This window comes from Cervus elaphus, chromosome 20, assembly GCF_910594005.1.
Source record: "Cervus elaphus chromosome 20, mCerEla1.1, whole genome shotgun sequence".
NCBI classification, from domain to species: Eukaryota; Metazoa; Chordata; class Mammalia; order Artiodactyla; family Cervidae; genus Cervus; species Cervus elaphus.
This window is the reverse complement of record NC_057834.1, coordinates 34,935,754-34,949,094: the sequence shown is the minus strand read 5'-3', so window position 1 is coordinate 34,949,094 and position 13,341 is coordinate 34,935,754. Positions and strand designations below refer to the sequence as shown.

The 13,341-nt window shown below is 34.8% G+C and overlaps 1 protein-coding gene across 1 annotated transcript; it reads right to left on the bottom strand.

Annotated features, from left to right (window-relative positions):
• Positions 1-11,504: 11,504 nt before the first annotated feature.
• On the bottom strand, positions 11,505-12,470 carry LOC122676440 (olfactory receptor 10T2). Its single transcript, XM_043875633.1, has one exon. It carries the CDS (start codon positions 12,468-12,470, stop codon positions 11,505-11,507), a length of 966 nt encoding a protein of 321 aa, XP_043731568.1.
• Positions 12,471-13,341: the final 871 nt, after the last annotated feature.

The window sequence follows — 13,341 nt, the reverse complement described above, 5'->3', positions numbered from 1 at the left end:
AGATTATTTTGTAGAATTATCTAAAATTTGACAAATTCTAGAGTGGGCTTTATGAGGACACAAATCTTTGTTTTATTCATTGATATATCCCAAACACCTAACATGGTGGTTGTGACACAGTATGTACCCAATAAATATTTGTTGAATTGAAAATAGTGTTATGGGAATGAGACTTGAGAGCAAATGGTTTCTTTTTTTTTCTAGGAGATCAAAGGATCTACTCCAAAAAGTGGTGTTTACTGCTTGCTCAATAAATTACAGAACACTTCATATAATTAAAATATTGAGATAAAATCTGGGAGATTATAGAGATGAATTTGGAGTGTAGTGAGAAACCAAAGTATCCTTAGCTCCCTTATTTAATTTTTGATAACTAGTTTGGGATTTTATAAAATTTGCATGGATCATTATAATGTTTTAGGTGAAAAGGTACTTGCTTTAATGAAAAGTATGATGTCTCCGTGTTCATTAATCCCCCAGGAACTGATTCAGTACTCACTTTACTATTTATTCTATTTCTTGTCACTTTGTCTAAGTTGTTCTTTGTATCTACAATGTCATGCTTTCCATTCTCAGGATCTTATATCCTTTACTGCCCAAATAACTCTTGAAAATCATTGCTTCCAATTGACTTTCTCAGGTCAAGGCAGTGGAAGCAAAAGTATACATATTCCAGCCTTGAATGAACTTGACTCTTCTAATTTCCCCTTTCAGGCCAAACTATGAGACAGGAAAGGCAAGAAATAATGAAAATAAAAGTGTGCCATGGATATATATATCCAACAAAACTGTTAGCTTATTGTGTTGTATATCTAACATTCACAGATATACTTGCAAAATAGAGTAAGAAATAGAATTTAATTCCCATCTAACATGCAGGTGCACATGTACACAATCAAACTGAAACAGAAGGTTCACTTTAAAGAAGGGTCACTCACACACTGTGTACTTTTTCCAAGGTCTTCTCCATTTCTCTCATCTCTAATCTACTCTGTCTGGATTTTAATACTGCTGATGTTGAACACTAACTTGAATCTATAACCTCAGTGATGAATAAGCATAAAATATTTTATCAATATTTTGAAAATATTTTGCTTTACAATATTTATGACATTTTGTTAAAACTTTTATTTTCAAAATTTAGTTTAGACAGGTGTGGATTTTTCTCTAACCAGTGCTTTAAATTTATAACATATAGAATATAGTTGATATTACTTTATAAAACTTATTTTATTTTGTATTTCTCCTTTGATCCAACAATTATTTAATAGTATTATAAAATTGTCAGATGGGGGAGGCATTTTGCTATCATCAATTTTTGTTGTTTAATTGCTTAGTCGTGTCTGACTCTTTGTCATCCATTAGTAGTTTATATTCATGTTAGGAAGTAAGTTTGTACTATGACATTGTTTGGCCTTTTTTTTTAACTTAATAAATAGCCAATTTTTATAAGTATGTTGTGTGACTTGAAAAAAAGAACATATTCTTTTATTATAATACAAAGTTCAGTAAGTAACTATAAGATATACTTTAATAAATTTTCTGTTTATATTTCCTAAATAGTTTATATATTTCTTGTTGATCTGTTTTCATCATAATGGTTTATTAAAGTTACCCATTATTAGTGTATCTGTTTCTCCTTGTAAATCTTTTCTCATTTGCACCTGTGTTTGGGGGCACCTAAATTCATATCTATCATGATTTCATTGTGAATTGCAACTTTTAGCATTGGAAATGTCTTTTGTCATTGTTTTTGTTGTTGTTAACCTGATGTTCTTGGCCCTAATTTTAAGTTGTCAAATATCAAGAACATAATCCTTGCTTTTTTTATTTGCTTGTACTGGGTGTAATTTCCCTTCTCTTCACTTTTTTGACTTTTTGCATCATTTTGTTATAGATGTATCATATAATGCATAGAATTAAATTCTGCTTTGAGAGTGATATATATATATATATAGTTTTTTAAATCTTAGTCTCTTTTTCTTAGCCTTTCACTATTTGTTTGATCAGTTTTAAGTGATAATTATTGAACATCACATCATTTATGCAGAAATAAGTAAACTTTACCTTCTTCACCATTTCTCTCTTCATTCTCTTATTTATTAATGTGTTTCTTTTTCAGGTACATATCATTTGCACACTGCTTGGATCTATTGTTAGATGTATGTATTCTATGTCCACCACTAGTCTTTTGGCCAAAAGACCTACCAGACATATCATGGTGAATGGATCTCTTCAACTAATGGCTTCATCAAAAAAATCTACTGGTTTTCAGATTCCTGCAGTGTTTGTTAGTTTACCATGTTTACAACTATTTTCCCAAATCTCTAGAATAAGAATTTAGAATGGCTGTATAAGAAATTCCTCCTTGAAACATTCCTTCCTTCAATTTGTTCACAATCTCCACGTTTTCATCATCATTTTGTGTTGCTGCCAAGAAATATGATTTCCACATAATTTTCTTTTTATTGTTAATGATCAGTATTTTTTTCATGACTATGAATACAGTCAAAGTATGACAGATTATTTCAATGTATAGATGCAGATGTTTTATTTCAGGGAAAATTTCTTAGCAGTTTTAAATAATTGAATTTGTTTTATAGAGACTCCCTACTATGCATACTGGATCTGCATTGTCATTCTTCTATGTATATCACTTTCTGTATAATTCTTTTAAAGTATTTCTCCATTTTGCTTTATTACACTTAATTAATGTTGGTTAGTTTTGCTATAATTTTATTCTGTTTGAGGCTGTTTTTGTTATTTTCTTTTGTCATATTTTGTTTTAGAGATGTCATTTACTGAAATTTATGAAATACATTCATGATTTGATTTTTTTCAAGTCTTTAAGTTTACTCTGTTACATTCCAATGTGTTTTATACCACTTTTTTTCCTTTTTCCTAATCCTTGATCAAAAATAGATTTCCCCCAGATGAATGTTAGCATATTGAATTAAAAAAAAAGACTCAATGATTTTTGTTTCTATATTTTAGAACTTGGGAGGAGGTTGGTATAGATTAAGTAAAATAATTGTAATTTAAGATAATTTTACTTAATGGGACTCTGTATGACTAAAAATATTCTTGTTTTAGAAAAATGTTGAATAAGCATAATAATTTTACACCCCCTCAAACCCCCCCCCCAAAAAAAATAAGCATAATAATTTTACACCCCTCCCCCCAAAAACCCAAAAAACAAAACTGGATAAAGAACAAAAAAAATCCCCAAACTTAACAGAAAGAAATAAACTATAATGATCAGAGCAGAAATAAATGAAAAGTAAATGAAAGAAACAATAGTAAAGATTAATAAAACAAAAAGCTGGTTCTTTGAGAAGACAAACAAAATGGAGAAACCTTTAGCCAGACTCATCAAGAAAAAAAAGAGAAGAATCAAATCAACAAAATTAAAAATAAAAAAGGAGATGTTGCAATAGACAATGCAGAAATACAAAGGATTATAAGAGACTATTATGAGCAACTATGTGGCAATAAAATGGATAATCTGGAAGAAATGGACAGATTTTCAGAAAAGTTCAATCTTCCAAGACTGAACCAGGAAGAAATAGAACTTATGAACAACGCAATTACAAGCACTAACATCGAAATTGTGATAAAAAATCTCCCAAAAAACAAAAGCCTAGGACCAGATAGCTTCACCTGGGAAAACCCTAAAGATACTATCAGAAAATTACTAGAGCTAATCAGTGAATTTAGCAAAGTTGCAGGATACAAAATCAATACAAAGAAATCACTTGCTTTCTATATACTAATAATGAAAAGTCAGAAAGAGAAATTAAGGAGTCAATTCCATTGACAATTGCAATGAAAAGAATAAAATATATAGGAATAAACCTACCCAAGAAGACAAAAGAACTATATACAGAAAATTATAAGACACTGATGAAAGAAATCAAAGATGACACAAACAGATGGAGAGAGATTCCATGTTCCTGGGTAGGAAGAATCAATATTGTGAAAATGATATACTACCAAGTGCAATCTACAGATTCAATGTGATCCCTATCAAATTACCAATGGCATTTTTCACAGAACGAGAACAAAAAAATTCACAATACGTATGGAAACACAAAAGACCCTGAATAGTCAAAGCAGTCTTGAGAAAGAAGAATGGAGCTGGTGGAATCAACCTTCCTGACTTCAGATTACACTACAAAGTTACAGTTATCAAGACAATATGGTACTGGCATAAAAATAGAAAGATAGACCAATTGAACAAGATAGAAAGCCAAGAAATAAACTCACACACCTATGGGTATCTTATTTTTGACAAAGGAAGCAAGAATATGCAATGGGGCAAAGATAGGCTCTTCAATAATTGGAACTGGGAAAACTGGACAGCTATATGTAAAATAATAAAATTAGAACACCATACACAAAGATAAACTCAAAATGGATTATAGACCTAATGTAAGACCAGAAACTATAAAACTCTTAGAGGAAAACATAGGCAAAACACCCAGTGACATTAAATCAAAGCAAGATCCCCTATGACCCACCTCCTAGAGTTATGGAAATAAAAGCAAAAGTAAATAACCGGGACCTGATTAAACTTTAAAGCTTTTTCCCTGCAAAGAAAATTATGAAAAAGGTGAAAAGAGAACCCTCAGAATGGGAGAAAATAATGGCAAATCAAACAATTGACAAAGGATTAATTTCCAAAATATACAAGCAGCCCAAACAACTCAATAACAGAAAAACAAACAACCCAATCAAAAAGTGGGAAAAAGGCCTAAACAGACATTTCTCCAGAGAAGACATACAGGCAGATAACAAACGCATGAAAAGATGCTCAACATTGCTCATTATTAGAGAAATGCAAATAAAAACTACAATGAGATATCACCTCACACTGGTCAGAGTGGCCACCCTGAAAAAGTCTACAAACAATAAATGCTGGAAAGGGTGTGGAGAAAAGGGAACCCTTTTGCAATGTTGTTGGGAAAGTAAATTGATAAAGTTACTATGGAAGACAGTATGGAGATTCTTTAAAAAACTAGGAATAAAACCACCATATGACCCAGAAATTCCACTCCTGGGCATATACCCTGAGGAAACCAAATTTGAAAAAGACACATGTACCCCAGTGTTCATTGCAGCACTATCTGCAATAGGTAGAACATGGAAACAATCTAGATGTTCATCAACAGATGAATGGATAAAGAAGTAGTGGTAAATATACACAATGGAATATTACTAAGTCACATAAAGGAATGCATTTGGGTCTAAAGAGGTGGGTGAACCCACAGCCTATTATACAGAGTGAAATAAGTAAGAGAAATAAAGATAAATATCATATACTAATGCATATATATTATATATATACATACATACATATATATATATATACACATATATATATATATAATCTAGAAAGATGGTACTGATGAATTTATTTGCAAGGCAGCAATAGAGAAACAGATATATAGAACAGACTTATGGACACAGGGAGATGGGAGGAGAGGATGAGCTGTATGGAGAGAGTAACATGGAAACTTACATTACCATATGTAAAGTAGATAGCCAATGGAAATTTTCTCTATGTCTCAGGGAACTCAAACGGGCTCTGTATCAGCCTAGAGGAGTAGGATGGAGAGGGAAATGGGAGGGAGGGGACACATATACACATGTGGCTGACTCATGTTGGTGTCTGACAGACAACAACAAAATTCTGTAAAGCAATTATCCTTCAATTAAAAAATAAATAAATTAAAAAAAAATTCTTGTTTTCCCCAATTATCAAGTATTTATGTTTATTTACTCTTGCTAGACTATAAAATCAAAGATACCTTATGTATGTATTTTTCTTTCTTTCTTACAACAGAAAATACTATTGCAACCCCTCTCCAATTTGTCTTGATTTTCATATCTCATAATTCATATGCAATGTTTTTTCTAAAGGCAGTTTATGTGTAAGAATTCAACTACTCTTTCAACAGATCATGTTTTAAATTAAGCACAGGAACTGTACAAGTATCTATAAATACAGATGAAGATGAGTAAATGAAGAGAAAAAAAATGGTAGAAGGGATGATTCTGGTCACTGAAGAAAATAGTTTTTCTGTATATTTGTTGTTGTTGTTCAGTTTTCATTTGTGTGTGACTCTTGACTTGTTGTGACCCCATGGACTTCAGCACTCCAGGCTTCTCTATCCTTCACCATCTCCTGGAGGTTGCTCAAACTCCTGTCCATTGAGTCGGTGATGATGCCATCCAACAATCTCATCCTCTGTCATCCCCTTCTCCTCCTGCCTTCAATTTTTCCCAGCATCAAGGTCTTTTCTAATGAGTTGACTCAAGTCTTCACATCAGGTGGCCAAATTATTGGAGCTTACTGAAAAAACCACAGCTTTGACTACATGAACCTTTGTCAGCAAAGTGATGTCTCTGTTTTTAAATATGCTGTATAGGTTTGCCATAGCTTGGAAGAAATTCCAAGGAGCAAGCCTCTTTTAATTTTGTGGCTACGTTCTCCATCCACAGTAACTTTGGGCCCAAGAAAATAAAACCTGTCACTGTTACCACTTTTCCCCAATCTATTGCCATGAAAGGGACTTCCTTATAGCTTAGATGGTAAAGAATCTGCCTGCAATGAAGGAGAACTGGGTTTGATCCCTGGGTCAGGAAGATCCCTTGGAGAAGGAAATGGCAAACCAATCCACTATTCTTGCCTGGAGAATACCATGGAGAGAGGAGCCTGCTGGGCTACAGTCCATGGGGTCACAAAGGATCGGACACAACTTAGTAGCTAACAGATACACATTTGCCATGAAGTGATGAGACCAAATGTGAATGTTGAGTTTTAAGCAAGGTTTTTCCCCTCTCCTCTTTCACCTTCATCAAGAGGCTCTTTAGTTGCTTTTTGCTTTCTGCCGTAAGGATGGTGTCATCTGCATATCTGTGAAGTTGTGAAGTTGCTCAGTCATGTCTGACTCTTTGAGACCCCATGGACTGTAGTCCACCAGGCTCCTCAATCCATGGAATTTTCTAGGCAAGAGTACTGGAGTGGGTTGCCATTTCCTCCTCCAGGAGATCTATCTGAGGTTGTTGATATTTCCCTTGGCAATCTTGATTCCAGCTTGTGCTTCATTCAGCCCTGCATTTTGCATGATGTACTCTGTATATAAGTTAAATAAGCAAGGTGACAATATACAGCCTTGATGTACTCCTTTCCAAATTTTGAACCAGTCCATTGTTCCAGGTCCAGTTCTAACTGTTATTTCTTGACCAGCATAGGGGTTTCTCAGGAGGCAGGTAAGGTGGTCTGGTATTTCCATCTCTTTAAGAATTTTCCAGTTTTTTGTGATCCACAGAGTCAAAGGCTTTAGCATAGTCAATGTAGCATGAAGCAGAAGTAGATGTCTTTTTGGAATTTTCTGTGATCCAGTGGATGTTGGCAACTTGATCTCTGGTACCTTTACCTTTTCTAAAGGCAGTTTGTACATCTGGAAGTTCACAGTTCACATACTCCTGAACCCTAGCTTGAAGGATTTGAGCATAATGTTTTGAGCATGTGAAATGAGTACGATTGCATGGTAATTTGAACATTCTTTGGCATTTCCTTTCTTTGGGATTGGAATGAAAACTGACCTTTCCCAGCCTGTGGCCACTGCTGAGTTTTCCAAATTTGCTGGCGTATTGAGTGCAGCACTTTAACAGCATCTTCCTTTATGTTCTTAAATAGCTCCATCACCTCCACCAGCTTTGTCCATAGTAATACTTCCTAGGGCCCACTTTACACTCCAGGATGTCTGGCTCTAATCTAGGTGAATGACCACACCATTGTGGTTATCTGATTATTAGCATATTTGCAGTCAAATCCCCTCTTATTCCCATCCCACCCCACTAATCCACTTTCTGTTGATACAGAGTTCTCTTTCCTGGGCATTTTTTACAGATATGGTAGTCCTTTGTACTTGCCTACTTTTACTTCAGTTCAGTTCAGTTCAGTGGCTCAGTCATGTCCAACTCTTTGTGACCCCATGAATTGCAGCACGCCAGGCCTCCCTGTCATCACCAACTCCCAGAGTTTACTCACACTCATGTCCATCAAGTTGGTGATGCCATCCAGCCATCTCATCCTCTGTCGTCCCCTTCTCCTCTTGCCCCCAACCCCTCCCAGCATCAGGGTCTTTTCCAATGAGTCAACTTTTCTTATGAGGTGGCCAAAGTATTGGAGTTTCAACTTCAGCATCAGTCCTTCCAATGAACATTTAGCATAATGTTTTTGGAGGCAATTTCTTTTGTAGTAGGCACCATATTTCATTTCTTTTTATTGCTGAATAGTATACAGTTTTATGGCCATACCTGATTTTGTTTATCCATAAATTTATTTATAAATTGATAGACCATTTCCTTATCTTAGCCATTATGAGTAATGCTATTATGAACCTTTATATAAAAGTGTTTGTGTAGATAGTATTCACTCATCTTTGGTGTATTCCTAGAAATGTCATTTGGTAAGTTTATTCTTACCAGTAGACAAAGCTGTCAAACTGTTTACAAAAATATGCATAATTTTACACTCCCACACCAATATGTGAGGGTTTCAGTCTCTCTACATCCCTACCAGCATCTTTTAGTGTCTGTCTGGTGGCTCAGTAGTAAAGAATACACCTGCCGATACAGGAGACTAAGGTTTGATCCTTGTGTCAGGAAGATCCCTTAGAGAAGGAAATGGCAACACATTCCAGTGTCCTTGCTGGGAAATTCTGTGGACAGAGCCTGGCAGGCTACAGTCCATGGGGTCACAAAGAGTTGGACACAACTGAGTGACTAATGATCTTAAATGCATTTTCATATATCTATTATCTACTAATATTGTTTGATGAAACATCTACCAAAAGTTGGGCTTCCCAGGTGGCGCTAGTGGTAAAGAATCTGCCTGCCAATGTAAGAGACATAAGGGAATGTGTTCGATCCCTGGGTTGGGAAGATCCCTTGGAGTAGGGCTTGGCAAACCACTCCAGTGTTCTTGCCTAGAGAATCCCACGGAGAGGAGCCTGGAGGGCTGCAGCCCATAGAGTTGCAAAGAGTCAGACACGATTGAAGTACTCAGGTGCGCTACTGAAAGTCTTCACCCACTTTTTAAACGCCATGTTTCTCTTATTACTTAATTGTAAGCATTATTTGTTTATTTTGGATACAAAGCCCATCTGATATGTTTTGCAAATATATTTTCCTCTATGTGTGATGTTCTTTTATGTTTTCATAATGGTGCCTTTTGAAGTGTATATTTTTTGACTCTCAATTCTACCCGTTGTCTATATGTCTAACTATAGACAAGTATGATACCTTCTAGATTACTGAATATTTAGATTAAGCTTTGAAGTCAGAAAGCATATATTATACATTTTATTTTATTCCCCACAATTATTTTGGCTATCTTTATTCCTTTCTATATACATTTTACGGTTAGTCTGTCAAATTTTATAGAAAAATCTTCTGGGAGTTGATAGGAATTATCCCAAATCTATAGATCTATTTGCTCAGAGTTAGCTCTGAGTTAATGGTATTGAGTGTTCCAACCCATAACATAGATACCTCTTCATTTATTAAAATCTTATTTAAATTTTCAACCATGTTTGGTAGTTTTTATGTACATGTCTCCCATCTCAACTGTTGAATTTAATCTTAAATATTTTAAAATTTCAATTCAAAATTCTTAAATATACAAATATTTTTAAATATTTTCATTTAGGGTTAAGGTATTTAATTAGTAGACTACATGGTTGGAGTTCTTCAGAGCACTTCTAGTATAAGATGGCCCATAGTTTATTACAAAAATTCTGATGAATTTAAAGATGAACAGAACTTAGAGACACTTGCAAAATAATCTAAAATCTAAATAACGATTCTAGATTTTTATGATTTTGTTTTAGTCTGTGATTTTTTTCCTCATATGTAATCTTTCCAAAACATTCAACCTTGTATTAGAAATAGATAATCCTTTTTTGCATCATTTTTCCCCAGACTACATGGTACAAAATTATATTTCTCAAGTCGAGTAAGTACTATAATGAATACAACCATCATAGATGGTCTTGAGAACAAACATATGTGATTTAACTTGTAAGAGCTGAAATATGCAGCAGGTGCACTAGAAACTAATCTATTAGGCGTGAGTGTTTACTGTGCCATGGGAATCAGTCAGCATGTCTTATAGAGGGATAGAGGATGCTGGTTAACTTGCATTGTAAGAACATTTTCCTTATTTGTTTATAATTTTCACAATCACATAATTAGCATTGGCATAGCTTTTCCTCTGTGTGATGCACAATAATTTTAACAAATTAGGATATTTTTATTCTACTATCGGCTAGATAAAGGGTCTAATTCATAGCAATTGATTCTCCCAACCAGAAACAGTGTTCTCATTAGATAATTCACATATTCACTCAAAAAAATCTCAGTTGCCCAGATGAAAAAATTTAGGGCACATCAGTTTCCATAGTTTTAAATGTCTTATTTCAAATCACATGGCTTGAAAATAATAGAGTTGAAATTTAAAATCAATTGTTTAGTATTTGCTGTTCAAATGTTACAATAAAATATTAGATACATGTAAGTTTTGCATTATGACCATTGTAGAGTTGGTTAACTGAAATATTAGGGCCATTTCTGCCTCTTCATAGCATTATGTTCCTCTGTACTAGCAAATATAAAGATGTTATTTTTGCTTAAGTTCAATTAAAAAAAAAATTAATCCACTGAAAAAAGGAATCACTATGAAAACAAAGGAAAACTACAAACAAAAGTGGAATATATTTAATTTCTAACTAACAGAATAAAATTCTAGTATTAAATTTTGAAGAAAATCTACAACTCTGATAACATCAACCAATGTTTTTCTCACTGAAAAATCCATTTTCTTTGGATTGAAATCTTGTTCCTCATTTAAAATCTAGTTCAAGTTTCCTTTCCTTTCTTCTCAAGTTGTTTACTCCATTTTTTTTTCAAAAGAAATAAATATTTGTCCTTTTGGTATACATGATTCTTTATTCAAATTCTTTTAATAGATCTGACTCATCATTTTATTTTCATTTTTATCTTTCTACCTACTCACTTTTACACCTCCATAAATTATCAGTTTATTAATCTTGATTTTTCTACTTTTCATAGAACCTGGTACATGGTGCTATATGGTAAGTGCTGGGGTCCTAGATAGGATGCTTCTAATAACTTCACATCCCATTCTCTCTATCCAACTAGACAAACTATCCTTAGCCAACTTTCATTTTGAGTTTTGTGTTTTCCCTTGAAAAAAATATTATGCTTTTCTCTTTTTGCCACATGCATCTTTACAAAAAGGAACAGGCATCAGATAATTTAGCATGTAGATTGATTTGTAGATCTTCTGAAATAGGAGAAAAGAAAGAGCCAACAGTGGTCTTAGTCGTTGGAAATACTATCCAAATCATGATTGAACTGATGAAAGGACTATGAAAATGTCATGCCTTTGACTTCTTCTATGACTTGCCTAGTTAACGTTGCAATTTTTTGTTGGATCGCTTGGTTGCCACAGGCATCCCCAGAACCCTTTTCAGGGCAGTCTTCACCTCCTGGTTCCTGAGACTGTAGACAAGAGGGTTAAGCAGGGGAGTAACAACAGTGTAGGTCACCGCCACCAACTGGTCTTTGTCTGAAGCAGACTTGGATTTGGGCCGAAGGTATGCGATGGAGGCACAGCCATAGTGGACAAAGACCACAGTGAGGTGCGAGGCACAGGTGGCAAATGCTTTCCTCTTGCCCTCAGCCGAGGGGATCTTCAGGATGGTGTTAACGATGAAGCCATAGGATATGAGAATTAGCAGAAAAGGCACCATGATTACCAGGATGCTGAGGCTGAACAGAGCTAGTTCTTTCACATGGGTGTCTGTGCAGGCTAACTTAATAACTGGTGCCATGTCACAGAAATAGTGGTTGACCCTGTTTGGGCCACAAAAATGCATGCCACATATGAGGTTGGTGGCCACCAAAGCAATAAAGAAACCTGTGACTGTTGACAGAGATACCAACCCCAAACCTAGCCTTTTGTTCATGATGAGTGTGTACCTCAGAGGGTGGCAAATTGCCACATAGCGATCATATCCCATCACAGCAATGAGAAAGCAGTTGGTACATGCAAAGCCAAGGAAGAAGAAGAGCTGGGTGGCACAGGCTATGAAAGAGATAGTCTTGGTGGCCGAAAGCAGGTGGACCAGCAGCTGAGGGATGATGACGAAAGTGTAGCAGGACTCAGAAAAGGAAAGAATGAATAGGAAACCATACATGGGAGTGTGTAAAGTCCTGCTGAAGCAGATAATAGTCATGATGGTTCCATTGGCCATTAGGATTGTCAAGTACAAAAGAAGGAAGATGACAAAAAGTAGCAGTTGGAGCTTCTCCAGGCTAGAAAACCCCACCAGGATGAACTGGGTAACCACAGTGGTTCTATTGAAACCTTGCATCTGAATAACTTCCTTTGGTGAATGATTTTGGAGAGAGAAAATGATAAGTGTCTCTGTACAAAGAATATTCCCCCAATGCCTTCCCTTTAAGAATTACATTTTCAGACCCAGAGTATTGAAAGATCTTTCTCTCAACCTGTCTAAATGTAGATATTCCTTTTGATAATTTAAAAATATTAACTCTCCAAAATAGGAGAATGATTAGCTATATTATAGAAATATACGAAGATTGAAAGAAGCAACCATGTGATATTACCAAAGAGTATATAAGAACATTAGAAAATTCTCCTAGTATAATAAAAGAAAAAGCAAGACACAAAGTCATATTTATAATAAGATTAGAGCTGATTGTGTTTGCTTTCTGATATATTTTCTAAATATTTAACAATAAGTTTCTTAAATTTGATGATCCTAAATTTACTTCATTTTTATGTAGGCTAGAATATTTCCATCTCTTTTAGCTACTATCCAAACACAAGAAAAACTTGCTACTTCCAAAAATAATGCTATTATTTTAAAACAATTGCTTTAGAAGCTTTCACATCTCTGAACTCAGCATGCCATTTATAACATCTGTTTGCCCAGAAGATTCTTGGTAGCTTGATATGCCTGTCCTCTGGTAATTGGCAGTCACAGTAGATGGCCTGCTGGGGTGGGGGCAGGTAGGAAAGCACAAGTCAGTGACCAAATACAACCAGTGAGCAGCTACAATAATAAATGCAAGCTTAAGGATTAATATTTTTTTAAAGTTCAGCAACAATTCTTATTTGAGAACAGTCAGACAATCCAAGTCATCATTCGATATGTCAGAAGGCATGTTAGAGGAGTTGGGATAGGAGTGGTGATTGAAGAAAACGGGGGATTTCTCATT

What these genes read in the sequence shown, in the direction of transcription:
- LOC122676440 (XM_043875633.1), bottom strand. Translation starts at nt 12,470, where the DNA reads ATGCAAGGTTTCAATAGAACCACTGTGGTTACCCAGTTCATCCTGGTG.